Source organism: Ochotona curzoniae, unplaced genomic scaffold (genome assembly GCF_017591425.1).
Source record: "Ochotona curzoniae isolate NIBS_2020 unplaced genomic scaffold, NIBS_Ocur_1.0 contig_2927, whole genome shotgun sequence".
Lineage (NCBI taxonomy): Eukaryota > Metazoa > Chordata > Mammalia > Lagomorpha > Ochotonidae > Ochotona > Ochotona curzoniae.
Window position 1 is genome coordinate 3,604,853 of NW_024465654.1, and position 16,791 is coordinate 3,621,643.

At 49.6% G+C, this 16,791-nt stretch overlaps 1 protein-coding gene across 1 annotated transcript; it reads left to right on the forward strand.

The window, feature by feature from the left end:
• The first annotated feature begins 8,921 nt into the window (after positions 1 to 8,921).
• Positions 8,922 to 13,926, forward strand: GDF3 (growth differentiation factor 3). The gene is made up of 2 exons (XM_040978970.1): positions 8,922 to 9,189; positions 13,097 to 13,926. Exons 1-2 carry the CDS (start codon positions 8,922 to 8,924, stop codon positions 13,924 to 13,926), a joined length of 1,098 nt encoding a protein of 365 aa, XP_040834904.1.
• Positions 13,927 to 16,791: the final 2,865 nt, after the last annotated feature.

Sequence of the window (16,791 nt, forward strand, 5' to 3'; positions counted from 1 at the left end):
GGACTCATGCCCAAGGCCAGGAATGTCCAATGGCTGACACCAGCCTGGTCTTTTGCCCCAAAGCCAGATAGCAGGGGGACCAGGGATTTCCTTTTGTCCTTGGAGAGCCCATTTGAAGTCAACCTTTAGAAGGCGTGTTCCCCACCACTAATAGGGGTCTTTTTCTCCACTTCTCCTCCTGCCACTATGGCAGGGGGTAAGGGTCCTTTCCATCTCAGAGCCCCCTCCCGTCACTGGGACGGGAATCTCCTTTCTCAACATTTCTAATAAATCTTGCTTTAAAACTAAACTGTGTCAGGCCCAGCGCGATGGCGCAGTGGTTAAGGTCCTCGCCTTATGGACGCCGGTTCTAATCCCGGCAGTCCCACTTCCCATCCAGCTCCCTGCCTGTGGCCTGGGAAAGCAGTCGAGAACGGCCCAAAGCTTTGGGATCCTGCACCCGCATGGGAGACCTGGAAGAGGCTCCTGGCTTCGGACTGGCTCAGCTCCAGCGGTTGTGGCCGCCTGGGGAGTGAATCATCGGACAGAAGATCTTCCTCTCCGTCTCTCCTCTCTGTATATCTACCTTTCCAATAAAAATAAAATAAATCTTAAAAAAAAAAATTGAAGTCCACGCGTTGTTGCTTCATGGTGCGCATTTTCCATGACTGCTCGCAGGTGCCCTGATCAATGGCCGGTGGAGGAGACACTGGCCCAGGAGCCTCGGCATCCTGACCTCAAAACGTGTTACACAACACAGACCAGAGACAACAATACAGCAGCTTTCCACCGCCAACCCCTGCTTTCGCTCAGACCCCACTGCAGGAAACTACAGACTCGGCCCTTCCCCGAGAGTCGGTGCGAAATGAAGTCGGGCCTCGACTTCCCCACCAACACCTCTCCAACCCAGAAACGCACGGAGTGTACCTGGCTCGTCAGTGCGGTCTCGCTCAGGTTTCCCGAAAGACTGTGGGTTGCATTCTGACTTGGAGTCCGACGACGGCTCCATAGCAGGTGCGTGGGTCTCGAGCAGAGCAGGGCTGGAGTCCATGGCGACACTTGAGCAAGCCCAAAAGGCACTGAGCCACCCAAGGAGAGGTGAGAGCGGCAGCTGCGGGCGCCGAGGAGGAATGAAAGCTCAGGTCTCCCGCGCTTCCTTTATAAACTCGCTACAAGCTATTTGGATGTTAACGATCCAATGCCTACAGCTGGGTGGGGATGGGTTGGGCCAAAAGTACAAATAAATCTTGAAAAAAAAAAAAAAAAGCAGAAGGATAATAGCCGTTTGATACAGCTCCACCTCTCGAATGTGAAAATTCGATCTGTGCTTTTGTCTGGTTTCCTCGCCTTTGCGTTTAGTTCACGCAGCCTTTGTGAGCACTTGAAATTACCCTCCTCAATTGCTGGCACCTTCCCCCCTCCCCGCAAAGTCCTAGCTGTGTGTTGAGGCAGACAGCCCTCAGGTTCGCCACAGCTGAGCTGCTGCGGGGGACGGCAGGTCGCCAGCTGCCCCGAGTCATTTACCCTTTCCCGATGGCTCCTTTCATTTAAAACTATGCAATACTCAAAAGTGATGCGACGTGGGAATTTGTTTTGTAGTTTATTTGGTTTGTGTTTTTGATAAAAGCCAAGGAACACCAACAAGCTGGCAGGTGAGTATTCTGCCCTGGTGAAGGCAGAGGCAGCCCTGCCTCGTGGCGCTGGAACATTCCAGGGCTTGTTTTCGCTCTTCCCGCGAGATGGGAGAGCGAATATCAACCCGAGGGACAGGGACGTATAGGATTAACAGGCAAGACAGAGAAAAGCACAAAATAGGTTGATGAGAAACTAAGGGAATTGGATGTGGCGGGTAGAGCTTAAACATCAGAGAGTATTCCAGAAAGTTCATCAAAATTGGATTAAGATAACAGCATTTTGGGACCAAAAATGTGGAATCTAAGCCTCTAATGCGTCTTTTAAAAGTGCAGTAAAGGTGTTATAAAGCAACCGCATGGATTGCAAATGTTTTTTGCAACAAAATCTACCTATAATTTTATTTTCTATGAAATTCCTAGCCATAGAAATAGTAATTCCTAGAAATGTCAATTTCTTAGATGCTGTATGGGTCATCGCCTTAGGGATGTTTTTGTCCCTTCCGGAGGACAAAGTAAATCAAGTGTGAGAAGATGGAATACAGAGCAAAAAAGAAAAAAAAAAATCCTTGGGAAAATGGCCAAGGTCAAATCAACGTTTTCTGCATATGCAGGACAAAACTTCCCACCTAAGCCAAAGTCACATTTCCAAGAAATGCAACCCTCAGGACAGCCTGTTTTCCAACACAATGAAGGAGGGGCAAGGTTTTTGAAGGAATGGAATGACCATCTTTTCACCCTCAATCTCCTGCATACTGACCCACCTGCTTCAGTCAGTTGAACGGCTTATCTTTAGATAGGCTAGAGAAAGGATAGCCATTGCTACGCATTCCAACCATAGGAAATGGATCTTCAGGCCAGTTCCACCCTCTATTTATTGGAAATCTGCTCAAATTGGATTGAAATTTTGTCCAGACAAATCTGAAGCTTCTGGGGGCGCCTTTCTGCTGGATGCAAAGATCTAGGTCTGGGGGGGGGGGTGGCAGATCACAGCTGCAAACCCCCTCTAGTTTATCCAGTTTGGCTCTGGCAAGGCGACTGCAGGCCGGACTTCAATCTATAGCAGGCTGGGTTTTTTTTCTCCCTAAACATTTATTCATTGTCATTGAAAAGGCAGATTTGCAGAGACAAAGAGGGACAAAGATTCCAGACCCTGACCCAGATGGCTCCAATGGACAGAGCTGAGCTGATCCGAAGTCAGAAACCAGGAGCCTCTTCTTAGGCTCCCACATGGGTGCTAGGGTCCCAAGGCTTGGGACCATCTCTCTACTGCTTGCTCAGTCCACAGCTAAGCCATTACACTGGGCCCAAGGCTGGATGTACTGGTTAGACACCTGAAGGGTTCACTTCCCATCCAGCGCCCTATTAGCACAGCTGGGGAAACAGTACCACATGGCCTCGGTGCTTGGGCTGTGCACCGATGTAGAAGACCTGGAGAAAGCTCTGGGCTCCTGACTTTGGCCTGGTCCAGCTCTGGGCTCCTGACTTTGGCCTGGTCCAGCTCTGGCCACTGCAGCCTTTTGGGTAAGTAAGCAGATGGGAGATGCTTTCTGTCTCTGCTACCTCCATAACTTTGCCTTTCCAATGTGCGAAAAATAAAAATTATTCTTAAAAAAAAAATAGGTATATTTCAGCTAAATCTAGTGCTCATCTTTAAAATTCTTGCCAGTCAGGGCCAGTGTTGTGGTGTAGTGGTAAAAGCTGTTGGCTTTTTTGCTGGCTCTTATGCTGGCTTCTGCTGCTCTACTTCTGATCCAGCTCCCTGCTGGTGTACCTGGGAAAGCAGTGGAAGAAAGTTGAAAGGATGGGTATGATTAACTGGTTCATCTTCTGCCTGTAAGTGCCAGCATGCCATACAGGCTCCACGTCTTATCCAGCTCTCTGCTTGGTCTGTGTGGAAGACCCGGAAGAAGCTCCTGGCTTCTGATAAATTCAGTTGCAGCCATTGTAGTCACTTGAGGAGTCAACAATCAGATGGAAGATCTTTCTGTCTCTTGGTAAATCTGCCTTTCCAATGAATGAATTCCTTTTTTTTTTTTTGAGTTGAAATCAAAATGGAGCAAACAGGGCCTGGCAAGGTAGCCTAGTGACTATAGTCCTCACCTTGAACATACCAGGATCCCAAGTGGGTACTGATTCTAATCCCGATGGCCCCACTTCCCATCCGGTTCCCTGCCTGTGGCCTGGGAAAGCAGTGGAAGAAGGCCCAAAGCTTTGGGACCCTGCACCTGCGTGGGAGATCCTAGGGAAGACATCTGGCTCCTGGCTACAGATTGGTCCAGCCCAGCTGTTGCAGACACTTGGGAAGTGAACCGTAGGATGGATGTTCTTCCTCTCTGCCTCTCTTCCTCTCTGTATGTTAGCCTTTACAATTAAAAAAAGGAAAATGGCCACAGAAAGAAAGGTTAGGTCTTCTGAAACATTTCTGGGACATAACTTGACCTTTGCCCCAACCTTGGGTTCTTGGAAAGTCCCTAAAGGGGAGAGTGCTTATCACAACATGGGTTCTCAGCAAGGGCGGTAACCGATAACTTTTCCTTTGACAGCTCAGGAACTAAGTGGATTGACCCAAGTTGTTTTCTGTCAATAGAATTGGAAGGACCTGTTTGCCCGGTTCCTTTGTTCCCTATCAGGTCGGCTGTGATTGATGGGATGAAGTACATGATGCATAAACCGGGTATCTGGGATCCTCAGTTGATTGGATTGTACGTACAGTTGACTAATGTAAGTGTGGTTGAAAGATTCGCATATCATGTGCCAGTGCTCTCTTGGTGGATTGGATGGCTTTTGTTTAGGAATGTCTGGTCAGGACTGCTCCCCTCTGTGGTGACATGGGACAGTCTACCAGCCAGAGAATGAAGATTCCTGAGCTTTTACGTGTCTGCCTTTGACTTGTTTCTGGGATAGATCTGGTCAACTTGTAATACCCACTACAAACCTGGTTTTTGTGGGGCTCAGGGGCAAAGGGGTCTCTAAGTCAATAAGATGGTGACCAACAGTCAAGGTCACTGGGTTACAGGTGGTGAGCAAGATGGCAGCCAAGGGCAGAGCCCTGGGCATGAACCAGGGCTCAAGTCATTTCAAAGAAAGACTGATTGACCAGAAGAAGTCCTCGCCTTGAACACACCGGGATCCTATATGGGCACTGGTTCTAATCCCAGCAGCTCTACTTCCCATCCTGGAAGAAGTTTCTGGCTCCTGGCTTCGGATCGGCATAGCATCGGCCATTGTGTTCACTTGGGGAGTGAATCATCGGATGGAAGACATACAGAGTGGAGGAGAGACAGAGAAAAAGATCTTCCATCCAATGATTCACTCCCCAAGTGAGCACAACTTCTTCCAGGTCTCCCACGCGGGTGCAGGGTCCCAAGGCTTTGGGCCGTCCTCCACTGCTTTCCCAGGCCACCAGCAGGGAGCTGGATAGGAAGTGGGGCTGCCGGGATTAGAACCGGCGTCCATATGGGATCCTGGGCGCGTTCAAGGCGAGGACTTTAGCCGCCGAGCCCTAAATAAATAAATCTTTTTTTTTTTTAAGATTTATTTTTATTATTTTTTTTATTGGAAAGGCGGATATACAGAGAGGAGAGACAGAGAGGAAGATCTTCCATCCGATGATTCACTCCCCAAGTGAGCGCAATGGCCAATGCTATGCCAGTCCGAAGCCAGGAGCCTCTTCCAGGCCTCCCACATGGGTGCAGGGTCCCAAGGCTTTGGGCCGTCCTCGACTGCTTTCCCGGGCCACAGGCAGGGAGCTGGAAGGGAAGCAGGGCTGCCGGGATAGAACCGGCGCCCATACAGGATCCCGGGCGTGCAAGGTGAGGACCTTAACCACTGCGCCACCGCGCCGGGCCCTAAATAAATAAATCTTTAAAAAAAAAAAAAGATGCCAGACTCTATGCTTGGTGCATGCTTGCAATGAAGGAATCATGGCTGAATTTGAACTGTAATACTGCAACAAGGTGGAGGAATCCATGATGGGGGCGAGTACGGGGAGGAATTGAGGAGCTGTGAGATGGAGTTTTGAGGCCAGTGGTCCAGACCCTGTCTGCTGGCATGCCCAGGTCTGCAGTCTAAATTTCTTTAAAAAAAATAGCACCTATGTTGGCACACTGGTATAGTAAACACGTGTTTGGCATTAACGAGACCAGAATGCCTGGCAGCTATGGCTGTTTTCCTCCCAACAGTTGAACACTGATCTAGGCACAGCCAGCCTAGGGAGATGCCTACTGCTGGGGTGGGGATTTTTTCAGTTCAGTTCATGAATGCAACCCAAATGCTTGAAACAAGGCTTGGCATAAATAATGAGTGAATGATGAACATGTTAGACGATGCATCAACAGCAACAAAAACAGTCTTGTGGTATAGTGGGTAAAGCTGCCTCCTGCAATCGCCGTCTCCCAGCATTCCAAATGGGCGTCAGTTCGCCTGTGACCGGCTGCTCTCCTTTCAATCCGGCTCCCTGCCAAGGAGCTGCGGAAGCAGCAGAAAATGGTCCCTGCTAGCGTCAGGGAGACCTGGAGGAAGTTTCTGACTAGCCTGTATGAAGTGCTGGCTGCTGTAACCATCTGCGGATTGAACCAGTGCACGAGTGACCGTGCGCTCTTTCTCGCTCTCTCTCTCTCTGGCTTTTAAACAAATAAATAGATAGATAAGTAAGCCCTTTATAATTTTTTTTTTAATTAAAGAAGTCATAGGGCCTGCTGCAGTAGCCTAGTGGTAGCCTAGCAGATAAAGTCCTTGTCTTGTCTTGCACACACTGGAATCTCATATGGCCGCAGGTTCCAATCCTGGCAGCTCTGCTTCCCCTCCAGCTCCCTACTGTGGCCTGGGAAGGCAGTCCAGGACGGCTCCTTTCTCCTGGCTTTGGATCGGCTCAGCTCTGGCTGTTGTGGGCACTTGGGGAGTGAACCAGTGGATGAGAGATCTTCCTCTCTGTTTCCCTTCTCTCCATAAATCTGACTTTCCAATAAAACAAATAAGTCTAAAACAACAACGAAGCAAAATGGAACAGAACATGACTGGCTGGCGTTTTGATTGATGGGGACGGGGATGGGTTAAGGCCAGCAATCGCCTCCGATTGGGAGGTTCTGGCATAGTTCAGAAAACAGACTGTCTCCGAGGAAGGCCGACTTAGTGGGGGAGGGCAGGAGGGGTCTGGCTCTCAAAGACGGAGTCAATAGAATGACTGTGAGCTGAACATACAGTATGCAAGAGACGGCTAGGGGCGGGTCCCAGGCGTTGCCCCAGAAGGGATGAGTTCATGTCAGCTGGGTCAGGCCAACAAGGCGCAGTGATGACGGTACAAGTGGTCAGGGTAGGGCAGAGGCCGCAGGTCAGGAGTGCCATTTGGGGCAATAATAAAGGTTATGTTTTTGTTTCTTTTCACGTGTTCGTCTGTTGCATCCAAACCGAGTGTCTTCCCAGGAAGTGGAGCCCAGACAACTCTGCAAAGTTTATGCAGGAGGCAGGTAAGCAACCGGCGGGGTCAGCTCTCCCGCCCTTCCCTTCAGCGTGACTCCAGCTGAGCCTTACAAGGGTTTTTTTTTTTTAAGATTTATTTTATTTTTATTGGAAAGGCGGATATACAGAGAGGAGGAGAGACAGAGAGGAAGATCTTCCCTCTGATGATTCACTCCCCAGGCGGCCATGACGGCTGGAGCTGAGCCAATCCAAAGCCAGGAGCCTCTTCCAGGTCTCCCACGCGGGTGCAGGGTCCCAAGGCTTTGGGCCGTCCTCCAGGCAGGGAGCTGGATGGGAAGTGGAGCAGCTAGGTCTAGAACCAGTGCCTATATGGGATCCTGGTGTGGGCAAGCGAGGACTTTGCACTAGGCTACCGCGGCGGGCGCAGCAGAAGCTTTCTTAGTGAGCTTGCAGCTTGGTACATCCTGTCCTTGGCATTGCGTTTGCATTATTGCATGGGATCCCCAAGGAGCTCATCAACATATGCTTGAACCTCCCTTCACAGCCAGCAGCTTGCCCAGGACCATGTAGCTGCCATGGTAGCATCACAATCGAAACCTTTTAGAGTGACTTCTGCTTTGAATTCAGAAATGTCAAATGAGGGCCCAGCGTGGTAGCCTAGTGGCTGAAGCCCTCACCGTGCAGGTGCCGGGATCCCAAATGGACGCCAGCTCTAATCCTGGTGGCCCCGCTTCCCATCCAGCTCCCTGCCTGCTTGTGGCCTGGGAAAGCAGTCAAGGACGGTCCAAAGCCTTGGGACCCTGCACTCACATGGGAGACCTGGAAAAGGCTCCTGGCTCCTGGCTTCAGATTAGCTCAGCTCCAGCCATTGCAGCTGCTTGGGGAGTGAACCATCGGATGGAAGATCTTCCTCTCTGTCTCTCCTCCTCTCTGTATATTCACCTCTTCAATAAAAATAAATAAATCTTTTTTGAAAAAATGCTGTGAAGTAGTGTCACATGTGGAAACTATGTTTTGGAGAACTTTGAAAATCACTTTTGTTGGTAAACAAGCACATTAGTCCTTTGCGATGTAACGTGGAGTAGCTGGCCAGAAACAAGCATCAGCTCCAGGGAGGATCTGAGGTCCCCAGCTTTGCAGGAGCCCCTGACGCTTCTCAGGTTCCCCCACCCACCCATGCTGCGGGTCCCCCTGGGGAAGGTCTCCCTGAACCTTGGGGCTGTGTCCGCTGGGAAACCCCGCCGCCTGCTGTGTGGCAGACACTGAGCTGATCTCTTGCAACACGACACTGCATCGCACACGCCGTGCATGTTAGGTCCATTTTTATTCTGTGCAGGGAACAGACATTTAGGAAAAGTTACGGAGTACGCCCAGAGCCATTCAAAAGCAATGGAAGTAGAATTGACCCAATCACTGGACTCGCGACTTCAGGAAGGGCCAAGTGAGATGAATGAAATTTAGTTGCTTTTAGAGCCGAAAATAGATGAGGAAAAACCTCCTAGTTAAGTTTTCTCAAACAAAACAAAACAAAAAACACAAAAAGCCCACAAAATTCTCTCCCTTTGGTTTTGTTTTCCCATATTGTTGTGGATATAACCTGCTAGAAATCTTAGCCCAAAAATTATGTAAACTCGTTCGTGACACATGACAAACTTCAGATGGTTGTAGAATTTACAGGGCTGCCTTGCTGGATTTTTTTTTTTTTTTTTTCTGGAAAAGTAGTGTGGGGTTAAAAAAAGTCTTCTGGCATCCAATGACTTTGCAGGAGCGGGGAAGGGCGCGGTTCGCACTTGATTACATCAGATAAAAGAGCGGCACCTGACTGCAGGTGGATTGCAGGCACGGCTCGCTGCCGCCCAGCCTGCCCGGCTGCTCACACCTCTCCCCGCCATGGATCCTTCCCTGTCAGTCCTGGCTCTCGGCGGCCTGTTAACTCTGGCCTTGGCACAGACATTCCAATTTCAGGAAGATGCGTTTCTCCGGTTTCTGGGTTTGGACAAGACGCCTTCGCCCCTGAAGCTCCAACGCGTGCCTTATATCTTGAAGAAAATTGTCCAGGATCGAGAGGCCGCCGCCGCCAATGAGGTCACCCAAGACTTGTGCTACCTGCGGGAGCTGGGTGTCCCTGGGAACCTCATTCGACTTCTGGCAGACCACGGTAAGCAGGAGATGGGGGGCTTGCAGAGAGAACGCGGGAGGCACGCGGTGTGAAGTGAGCAAAGGACCCGAGCTGTCGCCTCCCTTTTGCTGACATTTTCAAGGATGACTTTGTCTCCCGTCATCCGGCCTGCTAGGAAGGCAAGTGTTCTTGACAATATTTTAATAGCCAGGAAATTAATCGGTAACCTTTGGAAGTCCTATAGCGCCTCGTCAAACGACTCAAACCTTTTTTTTTTTTTTTTTGCGTCACCTGATTGGTGCTTCTGTTTGGATGACAGGATTAAGGACGGATTAGCGCTCCGTCTCCCACTTTTTGACCCACAATACACATATCCTGTGCCCTTTGGGATGCTGAGCAAAGCACGAGAAATGTTGAACTGTGCCCAGGAGTCTCTGCTTATCTCTCTACACCGCCCCACTATTTTTCTGGGGGGAAAAAAGCACTTATTCCGATTCCTGAATAGCAACCTGTAACACAATGGAGCTTCAAAAGTTGGCAGAAAAGTTGAGATAATTTTCAAAATCTATGCCTAGCTCCCCTCACCCATCTTGAACTTTCTGAAGTCTTCCCCAGTGGGTGCCTGCAATGTTTTCCCAAACTGACCACCCACCACATCTCCCAGGGCCTCCATTAAAAGTAGCTTTTTCCTGCCCCTCACTTTCGCACCTAATTCGTATTTAAATCCAAGGATAGGCGTGGAGTATCTGCATTTCTATACAGTCTCCCAGGTAGTTCAGGTGCAAAAGCTAGAGCCAAGGTTAGTTAGTTTTAGAGCTAGCAGAGAGGTTCTTGAATATTTATTCATTCAAGAAGCATTTATTGGATGCCTACCTGGGCCTTGGGAATCCACGGGCTGAGTTTAAAAACAAAGGCAGACAAATAGATTACTTTCTGGCCTTGGGCCGAGTGCCGGCTGGTGATGGAGTCCTGGGCTTGGGGAAGGGACTGGAGAACAAATTCCTGGAGGAAGGGTGAGGGAGAGGCCAATGAAAGGACTTTCCTTGGAGAAAGAAGTGAGCTAAGAAGAAAATCTGGAGAACACATCCTCTCCTTCCTGTGGGAAGGACTTGGATTTTTTTTCCCTGACAATCCTAACTCCTGGAGAGAGTCCAGCAAAAAGACTTAATCTCACCACTGTGGCCTTCGAGAAAAAGCACCATCAATAACGATGTCGATTCTTTTGTAGTTTTTTCTCTTAGGTTGTAGCCTGTACATTTGTAACGTTTTTAACAGTTGCGTAATGTTGTCTTGATGTGTTACACCTACTGTGGCTGATGCCCTGTTATGGCACACAGGTGTAAAATGAAGTGTTGCTTTGTGGACCCCTAACCCCACTTTATTCTACCAGGTTTTAATTTCATTGGAAAGGCAGATGTGCAGAAAGAAGGAGAGACAGAGAGGAAGGTCTTCTGTCTGATGACTTACTCCCCAAGTGATCACAAGGCCAAAGCTGAGCCAATCCGAAGCCAGGAGCTAGGAACTTCCTCCAGGTCTTCCCCCGCGGGTGCAGGGTCCCAACTGCTTTCCGTCCTCGACTGCTTTCCCAGGCCACAGGCAGGGAGCTGGAAGAGAAGTAGAGCAGCTGGGACACAAACCCATGCTCATATGGGATGCCACACTTGGAGGTGGAAGGTTATTCAGTTAAGCCATCATGCCGGCCTGTACTGGGGATTCTTTTTCTGAATGATTTGTAAAGATTCTGTCAGCTGAAACAACTCCTTATAATCTTGGATTTTAACTCTTGTAACATTACGAGTATTTGTAGTTTTATTTTGTAGTTTCAATTTTGCTAAGTTCTTTGCTTCTTTTTTTTTTTTTTAAGAATGATTTATTTTTATTGGAAAGTCAGATATACAGAGAGGAGGAGAGGCAGAGAGGAAGGTCTTCCATCTGATGATTCACTCCCCAAGTGACTGCAATGGCCGGAGCTGCACTGATCCACAGCCAGGAGCCAGGAGCCCTTCTCTGCTTCTAGATTTTCATGCTGACAATCCTGCCCATCTTTTCCTTTGGCTTTTGAGTTTTCGTTTTGTCTAAGAAATGTGATTTAGGGCCCTGCGTGGTGGCCTAGCGGCTAAAGTCCTCTCTTTGAATGCACCGGGATCCCATATGGGCGCCGGTTCTAATCCCGGCAGCTCCACTTCCCATCCAGCTCCCTGCTTGTGGCCTGGGAAAGCAGTGGAGGATGGCCCAAAGCTTTGGGATTCTGCACCTTCATGGAGACCCGGAGGAAGCTGCTGGATCCTGGTTTCGGACTGACTCAGCTCTGGCCATTGTGGCCACTTGAGGAGCGAATCAGCAGATGGAAGATCTTCCCTGTCTCTCCTTCTGTATAGCTGACTTTCCAATAAAAATAAGCAAATTTAAAAAAAAATTACATATTATCTCAGCTGTAGGCAGCTGCCTAGGTTTTCTTGTACTAGGCTAGTGTTACACAGCTGGAAGAATAGCAGCAAATAGCTGGTGGGCAATTTGGGCTGGTTAATGCCAAATTTGTGTTAACTATCCCAGTGTGCCAGCATAGTTGTTATTTTTAAAAAAGCATCTATAGTCTATGACACTGTATTCATCCATATGCAATATGATACTTGATAATATAATAATATAATAAGTATATAATCTGATAATAAATAATGTGATAGGCTTGTAACTGTTACAATTTCAGAGTGACAAAAGTAGGGATGCTCTTTTAGATATTTGGAACTAGGTAATGAAAATATTTGTGCATTTCATTGGCAACAATGTCACGGACCCTACAGGGGAAGGAAAATGTGACTCTTCCTCTCTTAGGAAATCTAGCAGCAGCAGTCATCCACGGAGAGACGGACAACAAGGGAAAGGCTCAGTGGGTTATTTAATCGAAGGCTTCTCTGATGAGGGAAACTTTAGAAACAAAGGCCCGGGTGGGGAACATCATCTGTTTTGATGCTTAGGTTCCGTGAAGAAGGGGCAGGTGTATGGAAATGTGGTTGGACCCAAGGACATGGCCAACCGGTCATAGACCAAGGGGAAGGCCAGCCCGCTCTGTGCAGACCTCCACGCGCTCTTGTGTTGCATTCCTCCTCCCTGCCCCCGAGCTGTGGGCTGGGACCCTTCCGCATTGGGGGTGTTCCAGGGAACCTGGGCTGACCTTTCTGGGTTTTGTGGCTGTCTGCTTTCTGGGGCCCACGTTGGGGAAGAGGCTTTGTGGGTTGTGTGACTCACTGTGGAGGAGAATGACAGGCAGGGGACCGTCCAGCAGTCCCTGTGTGTGAGATCTTCCAGTGCCCTCCAGGTCCAAGTTCTCTGTCCCTGCCAGGACACCATTTGGGGGGCATCTTCTGGAGAGCCCCAGGAGTGCTGACGTATTACTGAGATCTGTTTATAACTGAAATTCATGGGCTCTTTAATTCCTCCAAAGGGCCAGCACTGTGGTACAGTGGGTAAACACCCTTGCCTGCAGCATCAGCATCGCGTATGGGCGCTGGTTCAAGTCCTGGCTGCTCCGCTTCCCATCTAGCTCCCTGCTTGTGGTACGAGAAAGCAATAGGGAATAGCCCACAGCCTTGGGAACCTGCAGTTGTCTGGGAGACCCAGAGAAGTTCCTGGCTCTCGGCTTCTGATCGGCTCAGCTCCAGCCATCTTGGCCATTTAGGGAATGAATCAGTGGATGGAAATCTTTCTCTCTGTCTTTCCTTCTCTCTGGAAATCTTCCTTTCCAATAAAAACAGATCTTCCCAAATGACAGGATCTTGCCACTCGATACTCCTCCACACTTACTCAAGTATATGGACTTTTAATGCTTACATTATATAGGTGGATGTGAATTAAACACAGCATCACGCTTGCTCTTGGCCAGAAGGCCGAGAGGCGATGATTAATCACAGCATCAATGTGATACTCACACGTCTCTTTTCCCTTTCAGGTTTCTATTTTTACTCCAATAAAATATCCCAAGACAATGTTTGTCTGCAAAAGGCTCTCTTCTTTAACCTGTCTGCCGTGCATGAAAAGGAGCAGCTCACCATGGCCCAGCTGGGCCTGGACTTGGGGCCCAACTCATATTTCCACCTGGGCCCCGCCCTGGAGTTGTCTCTGTCTATGGTTCAGGAGCCTTACAGGTGGGGCCGGTCCACACCTAAGCCCGGTAGAAGCCTAGCCTTGCAGTCAGTGCCGTGGCCTCAGGGGACCCTCCGCTTCAACCTGCTGGATGTGGCCCAGCACTGGAAGAACAACCCCGGGAAGAACTTGGGCTTGCTTCTGGAGATACTGGTCAAGGACGACAGGGATTCCGGGGTTCACGTTCCCCTGGAGGACACCTGTGCCAGACTGAGACGGTCGCTTCACGCTTCCCTGCTTGTGGTGACCCTCGATCCTCAGCAGTGCCACCTCCCTCCCCGACAAAGGCGGGCAGCCATCCCCGTCCCCAGTCCTTCCTGCAGGAACCTCTGCCACCGCCACCAGCTGTTCATCCACTTCCGGGACCTGGGCTGGCATAAGTGGATCATTGCGCCCAAGGGGTTCATGGCAAATTACTGCCATGGGGACTGTCCTTTCTCACTGACCACCTCCCTCAACAGCTCCAGCTATGCCTTCATGCAAGCTCTGATGCACACAGTGGACCCGCAGGTGCCCCAAGCCGTCTGCATCCCCACCAAGCTGTCTCCCATTTCCATGCTGTACCAGGACAACGATGACAACGTCATCCTTCGCCATTATGAAGACATGGTAGTTGATGAATGCGGGTGTGGGTAGGATGTCAAAATTTGGAGAAGAAGGAGTGCTCTTGATGGCAAATCTTCTAATAAAACAACCTAGATGGCTTCTGGCTTCTTAGATCTGGAGTGTCGATTCGCCATAATTAATGGTGACCCTGGTAGAGAGCAGGTGCAGCAGTGGTTAATGGAAGTCCTACATTATGTCATTTCCCTACTCCAGCTTCCTGCTAATGTGAACGCTAGGGGGCAGCAGAGGATGCTTGGGTAGCTGGACTGCCTCCTACGGTGAGATCCAAATATTCTACCTCTTCTGTTGGGAGAGACAACTAAAATAATCATTTAGTTTCTCCTCTAATTCCAGTTGTCATCGCCTTAATCATCCTACTATTGCCTGGATTATTTTTATGATTTTTTTTATCCAGATTTGTTTATTCATTTGAAAGGCAGAGTTCAGAGGGGACACACACACAGAGGGAGAGAGATTCCATTCGTTGATTCATTCCCCCAGTGACTGCAGGGACCAGGCCTGGGCCAGGCTGAATCCACAAGCCAGGAACTTCATCCGTGTCTCCCACATGGTGCAGGGGTCCCAGGGCATGGGCCATCCTCTGCTGCCTTTCCAGCACGTTGATTAACGGGAGCTGGATGCAAGCCAGCACCCATGTGACATACCACTGTCACAGGCAGTGGCAAAGCTCATCATATGACAATGCTGACTTGAGCTTTGTTTTTTAACGATTTATTTTTCTTGGGCCTGGTGCGATAGTGTAGTGGTTAAGGTCCTCGCCTTGCACGCCCGGGATCCCATATGGGCTCTGGTTCTAATCCCGGTGGCCCCACTTCCCATACAGCTCCCTGCCTGTAGCCTGGGAAAGCAGTCGAGGACAGCCCAAAGCTTTGGGACCCTGCTCCCATGTGGGAGACCCAGAAGAGCTCCTGGCTTTGGATGGGCTCAGCTCCAACCGTTGCAGCCGCTTGGGGAGTGAACCATTGGAAGGAAGATCTGTCTCTCTGTGTCTCCTCCTCTCTGTATATCTGACTTACATTTCATACTAAGCTCATGTGTATGGCCCAGGAGGCTTTGAGGGTCAGAGTTCTGGGGCTCTAGCTTCGAGACCCTAAGGGGAGACTTGGGTCTTGAGAAGGTGACCTCAAATCGGAAGTGCATGTTGAGCCTTATGAATGTAAGGCTGGAACGTGATCCAAAGTTCAGGCAACAGAGGATCAGTGGCAGAAGGGAAGCAGAGCACTTACTTCTTTCAAGGAAGAGTAAAAAAAGTGGAGGAGTACTTGGGCATTTCCTTATCTGAGGCTTCTAGGAGGAAGAGAGAGCACAAAGCATCTGTGTGGCGACTCCCTGACTCACAGTTCCAGGCACAGTGCCGCTCCCATGTCAAACAGGGAGTAAGTGCTGAAGACTTGGCAGGTTACAGTGAGCAAAGGGCCACGACCCTGGTGTGGCGCGTGAAGCTACTGCCTGCCGTGCCAGCGGGCTGAAACGGCATCGAGTCCTGGCTTGCTCTATTTATTTATTTTTTTTGAAAGTCAGCTATACGGAGAGGAGGAGAGACAGAGGAAGATCTTCCATCTGATGATTCACTCCCCAAATGATACAAAGGGAGAGGAGACGCAGATCTTGTATCCACTGCTTCACTCCCCAAACGCCCAAAAGGGCAGAACTGGAGCAATGTGAAGCCAGGAGCGAAGAACTTTTTCCAAGTGTCTCACGTGGGTTTCTCCACAGCTTCCCCAGGAGCATTAGCAGGAAGCTGGATCTGAAATGGAGCAGCCGGGACATGAGCTGCTGCCCATATGGGCACCCACTGGCACCAGTGTGAGCTGGATAGTGGGGCTGGTTGGGTTGAACTAGGCTTCAATGCCCATTGACATGTATGAGAACTGAATGGGATGTGGGACAGACTGGAGCAGTCTGCTGTATATACTGGCAAGCATGGGAACCAGGGCAAGGATTGGGCCTGGTGTGGGTTATTGCGGGTCACTCCAATTGGGCTGCAGCTCCCACTGGTTTGTGTAAGGGCCGAGTGTGTGGTGGGCGGGATTGGGCTGGGCTCCAACACCCATTGGCTCGTGTAGAAGATAGGGCTGGGGCAGAACTAATCCAGCAATTACAACCACCAGTATATGCATAAGCTGGTTGGGGCAACAGACTGTGCTGGCCCCTGTACTGGCAAGCACACAAGAATCAGGTCTGCGATCACCTCAGACGAAGTTTCTTTGGGAATTTTCCCATCTGAACTGCTGAACTCAGAACCCCAAGCATGAAGAGAAGTGCAGGTTCCATGGTCTGACCGGGGAATGCATGTGTCAGAGCCGAGCCTCCTCAGTGGCTCAGACAGAGCAGTGGACAGCATATCCAGGTGCACAGGCAGGATATGGCAGTACACTGGACCCTGCAGAGGACACCTGGTACCATGACAGAGCTAATCACACAACTACCCCAGCCAAGTGATGGCAGTGAATACCTGGGCAAACGGAGACTCCAGAGTGGACTATGCCAGCCAGCGGTTTCTGGAGAGATTTCACCGTGCTTGGAATGGCAAGATCGGCAGCAATTCAGAACTGCTGACAGTTGAAGCTGCTTCAGCATGCCCTCGGAGCATGCCCCACATCGGGGACCCTGGGGTAGTTGGGAGGCTGGGTGTGGCTTCTCTCCTAGTCTCCCTCCTTCCACTAGATACAGAAAGGAAAAAACAGAATGTGGAAACAATGGTCTTACCCATTTTCTTGAAGCCCTTGACCCTTTGTACCCTAATCAACTATGCAAAGATCATCAAAATAATTAATAATAAGAATAAATTAATAATTATAGAAAAAAGTTGGCAAAAAACAGAAGCAAAAATATCTTTAAAAAGTAAAATAAAAAATAATGCTTTTTCAATTC